This window comes from Gordionus sp. m RMFG-2023, chromosome 1 (assembly GCF_954871325.1).
Source record: "Gordionus sp. m RMFG-2023 chromosome 1, tfGorSpeb1-WG-v2, whole genome shotgun sequence".
NCBI lineage: Eukaryota > Metazoa > Nematomorpha > Gordioida > Chordodea > Parachordodidae > Gordionus > Gordionus sp. m RMFG-2023.
In genome coordinates, this window is record NC_088775.1 from 48,782,999 (window position 1) to 48,798,888 (window position 15,890).

At 27.4% G+C, this 15,890-nt stretch overlaps 1 protein-coding gene across 4 annotated transcripts in view; it reads right to left on the reverse strand.

Moving 5' to 3' along the window:
- Positions 1-15,890, reverse strand: part of LOC135922665 (proteasome subunit alpha type-1-like) — a 119,454-nt gene that overhangs the window by 26,403 nt on the left and 77,161 nt on the right. For 3 of the 4 annotated variants that reach the window (XM_065457097.1, XM_065457099.1, XM_065457096.1), the window contains exons 8-10: positions 13,440-13,519; positions 13,318-13,389; positions 11,799-11,918 (exon numbers count right to left, since the gene is read on the reverse strand). In XM_065457097.1, coding sequence (XP_065313169.1) covers positions 11,799-11,918; positions 13,318-13,389; positions 13,440-13,519 — 272 coding nt within the window. Of the gene's footprint in view, positions 1-9,224; positions 9,257-9,301; positions 9,356-11,798; positions 11,919-13,317; positions 13,390-13,439; positions 13,520-15,890 lie in introns of those variants that run through there. The other variant, XM_065457098.1, reaches the window with a different exon arrangement.

Below are 15,890 nucleotides of genomic sequence, written 5' to 3' on the forward strand. Positions count from 1 at the left end.
ATACAAAGACGCCCCCTTTCGGGAAAATATTTATACACTTTTCTAAACATTTTTATCGATTTTGAGAATGAAGATGGCCGCGTCCCAGACCAATTTTTTTTTATAAATATAAAGGAAGAGTTTAATAATGTCTACTAAATTTTTTAAAAAAATTAAAGGTCGTATTATTTCCAAAAAATCGTTTTTAGTCCTTATATATTAAATAAAATGACCGGAAATTGGAAAAAAAAATAAAAAAATTTTTTTATCTAAAAGTAGAATCTTTGTATGTAATTTTGATATTAAATTTGTTATTTACAATTATGTAGTTTTTAAGATATGCTTAATTGAATGAAGGCAGATAATGGTAAAAATACGTCATTTTTGCCACTTTGAACCCTAATATCTTCAAAAATATAAATGTTAGGAGGCTAAAATTTTGGCTATTTCTTAGTTACATTGACCTTTCTTTGCTTAACAAATTTTAAAAAAATCGAAGGGGGTCGGCCGAATCGTGGTTGATTTGTCATGGAATGACCCAGCATATTTATCAATCTAATTAGGTTACAATTTATTTAAAAATATATTTGTTATCAAGGCATCGATTTAATTATAATTTTATATTAAAATATAAGATTTTCATATTAAAATATTAGAATTTAATTTTGAAATATAAAAATAAAAGAATTTTTCTCATTATTAATTTGATTGGATCTCAATATATAAATAAATATAGTAATTTTGCTAAAGCATGGTTTGAAAAAATTACTAATTGCCAATTTATATTACATTATGTACAATTATCCAAACAAGATGGGCATCGTCAATAAAATGTAAGGAGAAAATATAAATCTGTAAGAAAGCTCTGAGAGCAGCTGTTGAAGAAGTTGAATATTTATTCAAAAGAAATTATCAAATATATTAAATGAAGAAATATTTTGGAAACCTACCAATTAATGAAGATGAAATGTAGCAATATATTGTAATATACTATTTATACATTAATGATTAATATTGGGTGAAGGTTAACACTACCTAACACCCATAGCATCGACTACATAATATAATTATGGTTTTACTGTCATGGTAGAATAAATAAATTTCACATGTGTTTGCAAATATTCAATTATTATATATACAAATATTAATTGTAAAAATTTATATTAGGTGCAAATATAATATACCATAATATAATATTTAAATTTTAATCTTAATAATATTTACATTTATTTTAGGTGCCATTCTTAACCCTTCAATACTCTGGTGAAAAAAATGAGGTTAGTGCTCTGATGGGGTTTAATAGACCCCAATTTCAAACGTATATATCTCCTTTTGTATTTAATATTTGGATATAAGATAGAATAAACCTTAAACTTGATAAATTATTTATTTATTTTAATTTATTATGCTTAGATTAAAAATAATGAGGATAATTATAATTTGTGCCAAACTTTTCTAAAAAAGTTTGCTTTTATTCAATTTTAAATTGAAAAAATAATTTATCTATCATATCATAATTATAATTCATTATTTTGATATTTATTCTTCAATATAAAATAAGATTTAATACATTCAAACATAAAAAAAATATAGGACATTGAAATATGTTAATTTTGACTTATCACATAAAGTATTAATATGCTCCAAACATAATTTTTTTCCCCATATTTTACAAAAATATTTCGTTATCTCATCCTCACTGCTAGGACACATACTGCACCTTACTCGAGTGGATAAGATTTATATTTTGAACTTTGCCTAATATATTGCATATAGATTCCTTCAAACGTCAGGACAATCTGATAATTTTTGTTGTACTTCTAAATATGGCTTAATAAGTTCAATTGATATTTTATATATGAAATTACTTCTTGTAGTGGATATTGTGTTTGCTATATGATGTGAATTAATTGATATTATGTTTAGAAGTGTGTAAGACCTGCTTAAAATTGTATAACTTTTTGTCATTCTACACCATATCTAACCTACCTTTAGTCATTTTATGAAATGTTATAATTTCAGGCTTGCTTGCATCATTTGTATCAACATTTTTAGAAAGTTGATAGCATTATAGCATCTCTTTCTTTCTTTGGATATGATAATAATGTTAATTTTTCTTATCCCTCAAATATATGATATTACATTTTAAATAATTTTATTATATTTTCTTTCAGAACATGTTAAAATCATAATAAATGATAAAAATAATTTGAAAAATGAGATAATTATAAAAAAAATTACGCATTTACTCTGGTGGGGTCTCACAAACACCAATCAATCATAAAATGTTTATATCTTAAAAACTATTTAGCCAAAATATATGAAATTTGGAATATAGATTCTAAGATATATTTGATGAAGCTACTGAAGATTCCAGATCATAATAATAAACCGTTTTATATAATATTCTAGCAAGCCTGGGGTATCATATACCCCACTAGAGTATTGAAGGGAAAATATCACAAGACTGAATACCAGTAATATAATAAATAAAATTAAAGATAATTTAAATCAAAAAGTATAAAATCAGATATTTAGTTCAAATTTAATATTATTAGTGATGAAAATAACAAAAATATTTACTATGTGCTATAAATGGTCCAAATTTATTAGCCTATAATCATAATCATGGTTCATCTCATTTAAGAAGACATAAATGTGATGATAAATCCATGAAAATTGATATTTTTTTACACCTGAAAAACAGATATTTAAATGTAATCTAAAATATTTAAAAGAAAAATTAAGATATTAGACCCTTTGAAATGATATCTGGGAATGGATTTCTTACACTCAGTCAGACTCTAGTCCATGTTGGGGCAAGGTATGGTAAAATAGATGAAATCATTAATTTCACATCCCACCATTGTATCACGCCACCTTGAAGAAAAATGTAATAAAATTTAAAAAAAATTGGTTGACACTGCCTCAGTAATCAAGAATCGCTTTATGGCTGCTTCCAATGATATATGGTGCGATGACCATAAAAAGAACTCTTTTATAACAGTTAACATGCACTATATATCAAATGATTGAAGCTAGTGAAGAGAAATCTATTTACTGCTAAATTTAAAGAGGTTTCAAACACTGATATAGTAGTTAAGGATGAACTACTAAAGAATTTTCATAATTTAAATTTTGACACAAACGATTTTAAAAATATAATATTTGTTACAGATCAAGGTAAAAATATAATAAAAGCATTGGAATTACATGAAAGATTAAATTGTTGTTGTCATTTATTAACCACAGTTTTAAGAAATTCATTTAACATTGTTTGGATAGTGGATAAGGGAACAAATTAAAATTGTTGAAATGCAGTTTGGTTTTATATCGGGAAAAGGCACGACAGATGTAATTTTTATGGTGAGACAAATACAGGAGAAGTATCTTGCGAAGGAAAAGAAACTCTATTATGCTTGTTGATTTGGAAAAAGCATTTGAGAGGGTGCCACGTGAGGTTACTAGATGAGCCTTGAGAAAATCAGGTGTGGAGGAATGGTTGGTTATCACAGTGATTGCAATGTATGTGGGAGCACAATCAGCAGTACAGACAGATTATGATGATAGTGAAAGCTTTGAGGTGAAGGTAGGATTTCATCAAGGATCCGGCTGAGTTCATTATTATTTATCTTAGTAATGGATGTGGTGGCTAGAGAAATGCGTGAAGGACTTCTCTGGGAGCTATTATATGCAGATGACCTTGTATTAATGGCAAACAGTGAGGAAGAATTGAGGGATAAAATTAGTAAATAGAAGATGACTATGGAAGCAAAGGGCCTGAAAATGAATGCATCAAAGACAAAGGTGATGATTGCTAGGGAAAATCTAAAGATGGAGGAATCCGGTAAGTGGCCTTGTGGTGTGAGTTACTATAAATTCAATCCAATGCACCAGATGCCAGAAATGGGTATATAATAGAAGTAGCGGGAGAAAAGGAAGTTTGATGTTAGAAAGAATAACCTTTATTTGTAGAACATGCATGAAAGGGACACATAATAATGATAACCTAGAAAATGGTAATCTGGATAAGCAATGTTAACCCTATAAAAGTGGATAAGTTTTGTTATTTGGGTGATATGCTAAATGCAGATGGTTTAGTAGATTCTGCCATTGTTGCAAGGGTCAGACAAGCTTGGAAGAAGTTCAGAGAAATGTCGTCTATTCTTACAAATAAAAAAAGTCTCTCTGAAGTTAAAGGGGAAAGTTTACGTAAGCTGTGTGAGGGTTTATGGCGGCGAAACATGGGCAATGAAAGCGACTCACAAATCCAAATTAGAAAGAACAGAGATGAAAATGATTAGATGGATGTGTAAGGGTATCTCTGAGAGTGAGAAAAACTAGCAAGGACAAGCAAGATTGGGTATAGAAATGATTGGAGTGGTAATGCGACGAAATAGACTAAGATGGTTTGGACATGTGGAACGTATGACTAAAGATAATTGGGTAAAGAAATGCACCTTGATGTAAGAAGGAGGATAAAGAGCTAGAGGAAGGCCCAAGATGACGTGGACAAATGTGATAGAGGCGGATATGAATGAATCTTACAAATATTGATGCTCAGGACCGTCAAAAATGGAAAAGAAAAATTAGCGGGAAAACTGGCCTACCCGGGTAAACCTGGAAATCCATAAAACGGAGAAGAATGCCCCATTAGTAAAATAACAATTTACTAAAATATTAGTGGGGCATTTAAAAACCCTTTATCAAGATGTAGAAGTCTGCTGGAACTCTAAATATAATTACTCAATAGTGTTTATTCACAAAATGAAGAAATTATAAAAGTTCTTAAGAGCATGGGGGATCGGAAAACTATTATACTGACTATCCGATTCTTGAGGTTCTTGCCAACAATATTCTTGGAAATTTCCACAGAGTTATTGTTAAGTTACAGTCGAACTCTTGCACTCTTTTTATAGTGTTAATTTGGTACTATGAACTTCTTGAAGTTTGTAATACCTATGAAAGCGATAAAAGAGAGATAAAATTGATTTTAAAATTAAGCATTTTTTAATTGAAAAATTTGTTTATAACTATCATTTTATCTCTCTTTTTCTCTGTCCCAAATTCAGGCAATTACGTATGTTGTCAGGGTAAGATAGCAAGATGACATAAAACTATATAAAAGACTTTATTAAATTACAAGGGGCTCAGGAAGTTAATGAATTACCATCGATCAGACGAATTACGACTGTTGTTAAACAAACTCAATCGTTTTACGACAAATAGAACGATGGTAATTCATGATGAATAATAATTATTAAAATGTAAAAATAGATAAAACATTAAGGTGGATTATTTGTTAGTGGTGGGCGGCTCATCAAACCAATTTTGGCAAAATGGATATTGGCAATTCCGGCATTAAGCGCTAGCTGTGAACGGAGGGAAAATTCTTGAAGAAATAAGAAGTAATCTTTAACCTGAAAAGGTAGATATGCTTCTCTTTTTTCATGATAATTTGTAAATTTTTTTTTATCTTTCTTGAGTATAGGATTTCATCATTAATGTTGGTTTTTTGCTTAATTGTCAAATATTTATTGCATTTGTTATATTTTACCTTGAGTCCTGAAAGTTTTAATTTTTCATTATTTTTTTTTACAATATGATTTAATATAATTATTTTATTTTGTTAAATTTATATTATAAAATAAAATATTTTATATTGTGAAAATAGATTATATTCTCAAAATACTATTTACATACATGCATTTTTTTAAATAGCGATTTATTTTTATTTTATAAATAGTATATAAATATATTAAATTCTCAAAATATTATTTACTACTATTTTTATAAATATTAGTTTTATTTTTATTAATGAAATATATAATATAGTATATTCTCAAAATATTATTTACTTCCATTTTAAATATAATATAATATATTCTCAAAATATTCGCCTTACCATGCATTTTTTAAATACAAATTAAAATTATCACTAATACAATATATTATATTTTCAAAATATTATTTACTACTATTTTTATAAATATTAGTTTTATTTTTATTAATGAAATATATAATATAGTATATTCTCAAAATATTATTTACTTCCATTTTAAATATAATATAGTATCCAAAATATTCGCCTTACCATGCATTTTTTAAATACTAATTAAAATTATTACTAATACAATATATTATATTTTCAAAATATTATTTACACAAATTTTTTACAATATCAATTTGATACTAAATTTCTGTTTAGAATAAAAATGATAAAATGTGTAATATGCTTATTAAATGATAATACTCACTGAAAAATATGATAAAATACCGAATAGGTAATTTTTTGAATAAACCAGGTCGAATATAATTTTAAAAAATTGCGGGCTGGGCCTAAAATTATTAACCCGAGCCGGGTCGTAAAATTTTTTAAAAAAATCCGGGCTGGGTCGTGCAAATGATACCTCTTGCAAGGCTCTGATATATTTATTTTTTAAAAAAGGAGTGATAATGTAATAAAAAGAAAAATTATGTGATGAAATAAAAAGTAAGCAAATCCCAAATATAAAAGTTAGAATTAAAAATAAAAGTTAGATATTAAACATGTGCTAAAGATGGATTGAAAGCCAAGAATGGGTCTAACACTACCGTTTAAGAAAATCACAAAAATTAATTTCATATTTTATACCTTTTTATTCTAATAATTGGTCAACATCACTATTGTAATTCCAATCAGGATTTTGATGAATTTTTATTTTCTACTATTTTAAAATCATAATTATATTGACGTCATTATAGATTCAATCAATCTATATTGACGTCATTATAGATTCAATCAATCAAAAATCTACAATTCTAAAAGTTACCATAATTTTACATATTTTTAAAATGGATGAATCTACATTTAATAATTCTATAAATAATTTTAATATCCTAACTCTGGAAAATAAAAAATCCATAGTCTGGAAATTTTTTGGATACTCTTAAAAAGAGATAACAAAATAATTTTCATAAATTCTGACAAATTTTACTGCAAATGTTGCTTAGAAAAGGCTACTGGAGACGATGATGATTCAAATAAGAGATTTTCACAGTATATTTTTTTAAATATTATTTTCTCATATATAGCCAAAATCTTTACTAAATTAAAATATATTTTTTGTAAAATATAATTAAAATTCAAAACTTTTCAATAAACATTAGCACAGGAAATTTGTTAAAACACTTGATTTCTGAACATAATATTAAAGTAGATACTTCATCAAAATCGCAAAATTTAAAAAAATATTTTATATCCAAACCAAAATTCCAGACAAATTGTAAAACCTCAAAATGGCTTCTAGCAAGAAATTATGTGTTATTATGTTGTGCTTACTTATTTACCTTTTCAATCAATTGATTTTATAGATATTTATTTATTATAATAATAATAGATCTACCATGTCATTTTTGTTCTATTGAAATAGCATTGGCTACTGAGGAAGATTTATATGAGTTGAATTTTATACCCATGCTAACAATATTATTACAGATATATATATGATTTAAATAATATTGGATAATTGCATATTAATTTGTTTTGATCATCTCTGTTTTTGAGCTTTGCAACCTAGAATAAATTTTTAACAAATTTATTTCTTCTTGAAAAATTCTCCCTAATTTGTTGTCTAATATAAATTAAAGACATAATGATTTTCTGTTATAAATTTCAAAATACTTATTTTAGAAATATCAGGTTATCAATTCTAATTCTGATTTGTTAGACAGGACAACACTAAGCCGTATTGCTCTTAATGATGTTTACCTATCAATGAAAGCACATGTACAAGAACAAATTAACTCAGGGCCAAAATGCTCAATTACATTTGATATGTGGACAGATCAATACAGAAGAAGAAACTATATTACATTTACACTTCATTTAATAAATGATAATTTTGAAATGATTTACTTTACTTTAGCAACAATGATAATTTTGAAATGATTTACTTTACTTTAGCAACTATCCAAAAACAAACAGCTGAGACTATTCTAACTAAGATTGATAAAATAGAAGAGGAATTTAATTTAATAAAATAAATACAAATTGTCACAAATGCTGGGCCTAATGTTAGAAAAGGTGTTCGATTAGGTGAACACCACTTATGTTTGGGTCATGGTTTACAATATCTGGTTACAGTAGATGGCATTAAAAAGGTACCCTTTGTTGGAAATCTCATCAATAGAATTAGAGAAATTATTACTGCTCTAAGATATAAAACTGGTTGAATTTGAATTCGAAGATCAAAGAAAATGCTTAAGTACAATAGATTTAACATCAGACATGTTATATCTTGACAGCACTGATCCATACCCGGATATCCGTCTTCAAATTGGCAATTTCAATGATAATAATAACAATAATTCCACGCATATGAAAACCTTAAAATTAAATGTCCCAACATGTTGGCATAGTATATTAATTATGCTAGAAAGCATATCTGGATTAAATAAGAATTTAATTAATAATGTTTTGAAAAGAATTGGGAAGCACTTTTTCAAATTATCAAACTATGAATCTGATCTGGTAGAAGTTTCTTTCAAAATTTAAAGAAACTGTCGATTTTCTTTCAGTACAAAAGGGGCCTATTTTAAACTTGGCGTTACTTTTTAGAAGTGAAATTAAAACACATTTAATAGTAAATGATAGTGATAGTTCTGAAATCCTTTCAATTAAAGAAAATATCCTAAAAAAAACTTGCGCTACGATTTCCGGCTTGTAATCTGCAAGTAATAATATATAAGGATATTCTTTTATTTTTTATTTAAAACTATCTAGATATTGTGGCTTCTCTTTTAAATCCAAGATTAAATTGCTCAGCTTCAAAATTTATAATAAAACATCTTAAACTTATAGAGAATGATGATAATCAGGTAGTAAATATAGCTAATGAGGATTAAGGGGAATTATTAAATTCAAGTTATTAAATTAGCAAATAAACATTCAATAAATATAAATTGTGATTACAAGTTAGGTGACTTAGAACAAGAATGCCAGAGTTTTATTGGAGAGAAAAGAAGAGTGAACTTCCCAATCTTTACAAGCTCGCCAAAAAAATTGCATTTCGCCGACCAACACACCTAGTGAAAGAATTTTCTCTACCACTGGATTGATGTTAAATTCAGGGAGATCATCATTATGTCCCGAAAATTTAAATAAAATGATTTTTATACATGATAATTATATATTTTTATACATGATAATTATATAAATACGAAATCGGAATTTATAATGAGTTTTCTATTAAATAAATATTAAAAATTATGCCGAGATATCTGTAAGTAGTGTTATCTGTTTTTAAAAAAAAATTATTAAGCAATTAAAAAAAATTATAACTGCGCCAATTTACGCCGATATTGTTGACGGCAGCTAAAAATCGGTGTGCCAGGTCTACATATATGTAAAGGTAAATTAATAAAAATATTTTTGTTTTTATATGTATCAATGTGGATTTGTATATGTAAAGGATAATAATGGAGGGAGCCATTAGGTAATTTAGAATACTTTTTATTTTTCAAATTTTGGAGGTTTGATATTATTTTAGATCCAAAGTAGGGAGGAAAGTAGTTCATTGTATGCAAATATTGGGATCCTAAATTAGTGTACATATCTGAAATTTATGATTGATAAGTGAGAAGTTTTTCTGGGATAATGTTAAAGGAAAAAAATATATTAGGATATAATTTTAAAAAAAACACACATTTGACTGATTTAATTATTGTAAATATTCTGTCCAATCAACTACAATGATGGCGGATTAATGATACCAAGCCTTAGAAAGATCATGATTGACCAATGATGCTAAGCTATGACCCACTAACCTTTAAGATTTAACCCTCTATTGCGTACATCATATAGATATATATTTTAATATAAAATTTTTTACATTTTTATACACATGATGTATAATAGATACACATATATTTTATTTATTTCTATAATTAATTTTGTCAAAAATGAAAGACAGCTATCAATATAAAAATTCTAAAATACATAGTTTACAACTTTCGAATAGTTGCATTTTTCCCATTTTATAAATTATGCCATTTCCCTTATACAAATTTTTAAGGAACAGGAAGTTAAAAATTTTATTAAATAAAGGTAAAAGAAATGTTTTATATATAAATAGATTGTTATATTCATTAATTGTGTTTAAAATTTAAATTTTAAGGTACGTGTACCCACATACATAATGTGCACAAATGCTATATGAATTTGGCTTTTTTGATAATTTTTTTTATATTATTAAATGTTCTTTATTTGCTATCTATAGTCAAAATGTACTGTATTCCAGAAGGTAGTTTCTAACCTTAGTGGCTCATCAGATGAGGAAATTCTTGATTCAAAATCAGCAGATGTTGCTTCTAGCGGAAATGCGGTATTTCAACTATTGGTACCCCTACATTTCAATTTTAAATTGTGTTTTGATAATTGGTTCTGTGGTATAGAACTTCAAGTATTACTCGCCCAATAGGGAGTATTGCTACAACGAGAGCTAATAGAATTTATTATAATTGCCAGTTTCCAACTGAAAAGAATTGTAAAAGATGGAGCGTGGATTCACATAAGATCACGTAAAAGGTATCATCGTATAGTATTCCATATACTTAATATGATGCTCATAAATGGTTAATGTATAGACGAGATTTTGTAGCTTTAAAGGTACTGGTAAAAGAATAGAATTAATATTTCAATAGTAAATACTCTGTAAATGTAACAAAAATATATACGCTAACATGAAAAACGAGTATCAATTGACACCAAATATTAAGAAAATCTAGCAAGGGACCGACAAGTCTTATTACACAGAAAAAAATAAGACATAATTTAATAAATTGGCCAAAATATAGTAAAAAGGCGCGATGCAAAAATCCTGGATGTAAATTTGTTACGAAAGTGATTTATACCAAATATGGTGTATCATTATGTTTTACTACAAAAAACGATTGTTTTAAATTATTTCATGAAAATTAATATAAATTTGTTTTGTTACATTATTTATCAAATAATAAATTTATATGTCTTTATTTTATAATTGGTTTGGAATTGAAAAAATATGATACATTTTTTTAAAAGTTTATTAAAAGCCCTTTAAAGACAAAAATAATTTTTTAAAATTATATCATTTATTGATATGTCCCTCAATAGAAGGTTAATGACAATCAACAGTACAATATCAATCAAGCTATGATCTACTAACCGTTAAGATTTAATGACAATCAACAGCACTTGGCAACTATTATGTATGGTTAAGAAAAAATATGGAGCTTCCTGGAACAGAAAGAAAATAACTTAATTTTTACAGTTTTTATATCATTTATCGAATTTATGGATACTTTTATTTGGATTATATTTATAAATACGTAAATTGTGTTCTTTACTCCAGTTTGATTATTCAAGAAAGGGTGGGGGGGGGCGTGTAATATCTGTAGATTTGTAATTGACATTTATGGGGGGGGGGGGCGTATAATATCTGTAGATTTGTAATTGACATTTATGAACATTTTTTTAAATTTTCTGGAAGAAAAAGATGGACTTTTAATTTTCTTTGTTTGATTTTTAAACATTTTTAATTATATTATGGAATTAATAAAAATAAAAGGTTAATTATTCAAGCGAGAATGAAAATGAGATTAATTTAGATGTTCTATAAATCCAGAAAATACACATTAAAAGATCAATGAAATATTGGGTTATGCTAATATTTTTATAATGTAATAAGTTTCGCTAAAGATGAATATTGGGAAAACATTTTTTAGGTATCAGATCGATTTTATCCCATAACTTCACTAAGCATCAAAGGAAAAATAAATAAAAGGGATATAAATTTTACATCAGGTGGTTGTTCGTCACTTGTTCCTAGCCGAGGCATGTCGATGTCAACGGTAATGGGAGTTTTTAAAGTTTGGGCAGCCACCTTACTTTCCTGTAAATCTTTCAGAGCCAAAGCGACCTTTATAAAAAACATAAGTTATTGTATTTATATAAGTTGAAGAAAGTAATAATAATCTTAGAAAATTTATGGGATATTATTATCCGATTTGTTAAAGTATCTCCTTCTCCGTTTAATGGGGAATTTCCGGGTTTACCCAGATTGGCCTGATTTTTTCCCCCATTTTTACGGTCCTGAGCATCAGTATTAGTAAGATTCATCTTTTTCATATTCGCCGCTATCACCTTTATCCACGTCATCTTAGGCCTTTCTCTAGGTCCTACTTCCATCAAGTTGCGTCTCTTTACCCAGTCATCTTTTGTCTTATATTCCACATGCCCAAACCATCTTAGTCTATTTTTTTGCATAACCACTCCAATCATTTCTACATCCATTCTTGCTCGCAATTCCTTGTTAGTTTTTCTCTCTCAGAGATACCCCACACATCCATCTAATCATCCCCATCTATGTTCTTTCCAATTTGGCTTCTAAGCAACTCCTCACATAATTTACATAAACTTTACTCTTTAACTTCAGAAAGAGGTTTTTATTCGTTAAAGTATCTAGATATAAAAATGTGGTATCTGTATCTAGATACACTTTTATAAAAAGTAGTTGAATCTATATCTAGATACTATTTTCGAAGTATCTGTATCTGTCTTTAAATATGATACATTGATCTTTTATTTTACACTTCTATTAAATGTTTGAATGCAAAATCCATTTTATTTCATATGGGCATATAATTAATAAATAAAATAATTTAAAAAAATATTCAAACGTATTTATTATTAAAACTTATATATAAAAAAATATAAATATTCATTAAATATTATTATTTTTCCCCAAAATCTATAAATATCAGTTCAAGATTGTGAAGGATATTTAATAATGTAAAGGAATATATAAATCTTTGCTTAGCCATGATGCCCATTAATTAGAAAAATAAAAACCATTGATGCATAATATTATTTTCGCAAATAAATTTATATTGAATTTTTAAAATAATTTTAGATATTCTTGACCTTTAATGAAAAATTATAAGTTTAATGTAAAATTATTATTTTTTGTTAAATGCTTGTTTTAAATGAAAATTTATTTAAAAGAACCATAAAAATAGGGGTATTGACATTATTTTTATTATTGTCTTGTTCGAGTAGTGAGAACAAAATATAAAAATATTGTTCATATATTTTATGCTGTCATAAGAGTTTTTATTTAAGAACAACGGCGAACCCTGTATATAAGTATGATAAAAATTGTATCTATATCTAGATACGTTCTTAGATAATGCACCTGTTCTAGATACATTTTTAGACGATGTAATGTATCTAAATCCATTTAAAAAATATCTTTTAACAACTGATTATCATATTAATTAATAAAAATATTTATTATGGCAAGCCAATTATAAATTTACGTGTTTATTGACATCGTCTTTCGAAAACATATGAAATGATGTTTCTCTTCCCACGATACCAATCTGACAATTCTTTAAATATTTATTTAAAAAAATAACTACATTTAATTTGTATATTTAACTTTGTCATTCAATTCCATTTCACTAGGCAAGGTTTCTTTTAGAGCTTTTATGGCGTGTTCAATCAAACAATTATAATCACCTAATTTATAAAAATAATGAAATTTGAAGATAAAAAAACTACAAAATAAAACAAGATAAATAAATAATCAATCTAAGAAAATAATTTTACATATTAAAGATGTTTAATAAATAAGTTGGAAAAATTTTTATGAAAAATAAATAAGTTGGTAAATCTAAATATCAATAAAGTTTTGTATGCAATAAAAAATATTATATTCTGTGCAGTTATAATGCATCATGAGATAGCAAATATAAGATAATTGAAACACATGTTAGTGTTATTAAACATTTTCATTTTAGTTATCAATTTATCAGTTATATCTAGTATTCATAATTTTGAGACAGCAATAAATTTAAATAAGAATTATTTTATTATTTAAATGTTTTCTTTTAAAATTTTGTTGTTAAAGGAAATTTTATTCCAATTATAGTTACATATTTTATAAATATATTCATCAATTTATGAGTTCAGCCACCGTTTTTATTATAACTATCATATTTATGTATGCCATTTTGCGCTCTCTCCCTAACATATGTAACTGCCTGAATTTGGGATAAAGGAACATAGATAAAATGATATTTATCTAAAATAAATTTTTGCCCTAAAAGGTATATTATATTTTGAATATTGAGTGTTTCATTGTTGCTTTAAATTTTTTTTTTTAATATTAAATAATTTTTTATTTTAGATGATATACAAAGGACGATGAATCTCATTAAAAAACATATTTTAATTAACTATAATACATTGATAAAATATAATAATTTCATATTAACAACTATATCTATAATCAATATAAAAATATACAATTAAAAGAAGGGGTATTAAAAAATTTTTTTATATAGATATGGTTGGCGGGGCTTATGACCCATGTATGGATATGCAGTTGGAATGACAGATTTCGATAGATATTCTGTGTCGAAGGTAGAATCCTTCTTTTCAATCACCTATGGATAAACGTAACCTTTGCCCTATGTTTTGAATAATTTAAGGGTTTGGAGTCCAAATGATACACAGGTGTCTGAGACTACTGGAACGAACGAAACATTATTAAGGTGGCAATATTTATTGGTTTTTGTATTCTCCGCTTTCGTGATGGAGTTGGCAGAAAAAGATTTGGCAAAACGATCTACGCATGTATAATCCCAAGCGAGGGGTAAACCTTGGTTCCAAGGGACTAGCGTCATTCCATCCTGTCTGGTTTGATTATTGTAGCTTAGGCCAGTGGGTTCCAGCGAAGAGGGAATATTTATGGATTTCAGGGTTCTATTGATGATTGAATTAGTCTACCTTTTGAGAAACGACAGTGTAGGGGGTGGTGTCCAAGACTATCAATGTGAGTTTCACAAAAGGACACATGTTGTAGGCGTTACGATTTCGCAGCCTAAGCGTAGACCAATAGCTATTCTGAGTTCTTCGTTGTAAATAGCAAGCTTAGATTAGAGCTAGGTATAGTTTCTAACCATTCATATCCCAGGTGGCATGTGGATGGGACTGGATATATTTGATCTGGAGAAAAAGTCGTATTGTAGTCATTATGTATAATTGGGGTTAGGATTAGGTGAAGAAAAAGAGATGGAGATTTTCTTTGAACAGCTTTGAAGTATAAGTATTCGACGCAATGCTGTATCAATGGCAAATTCGAGTCTCTGTCTTATAGAATATGGATATGGGCAGTTTGGGGCATTTTTGCTTCAGAGGTCTAATGCTACCATATGATGTGGGTCGATAGTATCCAAGTCTCCAAGTGTAAATCGAAATTTAGCAACAGAGGATAGAAAGACTGAAATGCTCAAGGATATGGGGGATTGGATAACTATACCTCCTAGTTTTGGAGGAAGGGTAGCTTGCATCCAGGAGAGTGATGAGAATTTGATGTTCAAAATATATTTAAGAGTATTTTTTAAATAGACTTCGAGATCTATTAATATTTCGGGGGAAGTGAAGATTGTTGATGAACGGGTATGTAAAATCTTTGGGATGAATAAAAAGCCTGATGAGCAGGCAAATGTTTTAAAATATTTTTCAATCTATTGAATTTGACTAAGAATTCATCTCTGAAATGAGATATAGCATTTTCCCCTCCAAGGTGAACCTAGATGGGTAAAGTTAGCTTTGTCCATTGATATAAAATTTTCGGGTGGGCAGTCCTATTCAGAAGGGGAATAAAATTCACACTTATGAGGATTTAGTGACAGTCATGTAATAGGGGCTAAGTGATTTATAATTGATAGAATTTTTATGATTTTGTTATAAGGGCCTGCTAGTGTGCCATCGTCCAGGTACAATACATTTAATTTAAGATCACAATTGATTATTAATTGAATGCCCTTGCATAATAATGGCGGACCTAAAGGGTCTCCTTGTTGGATGATTTAGAAAGAATGAT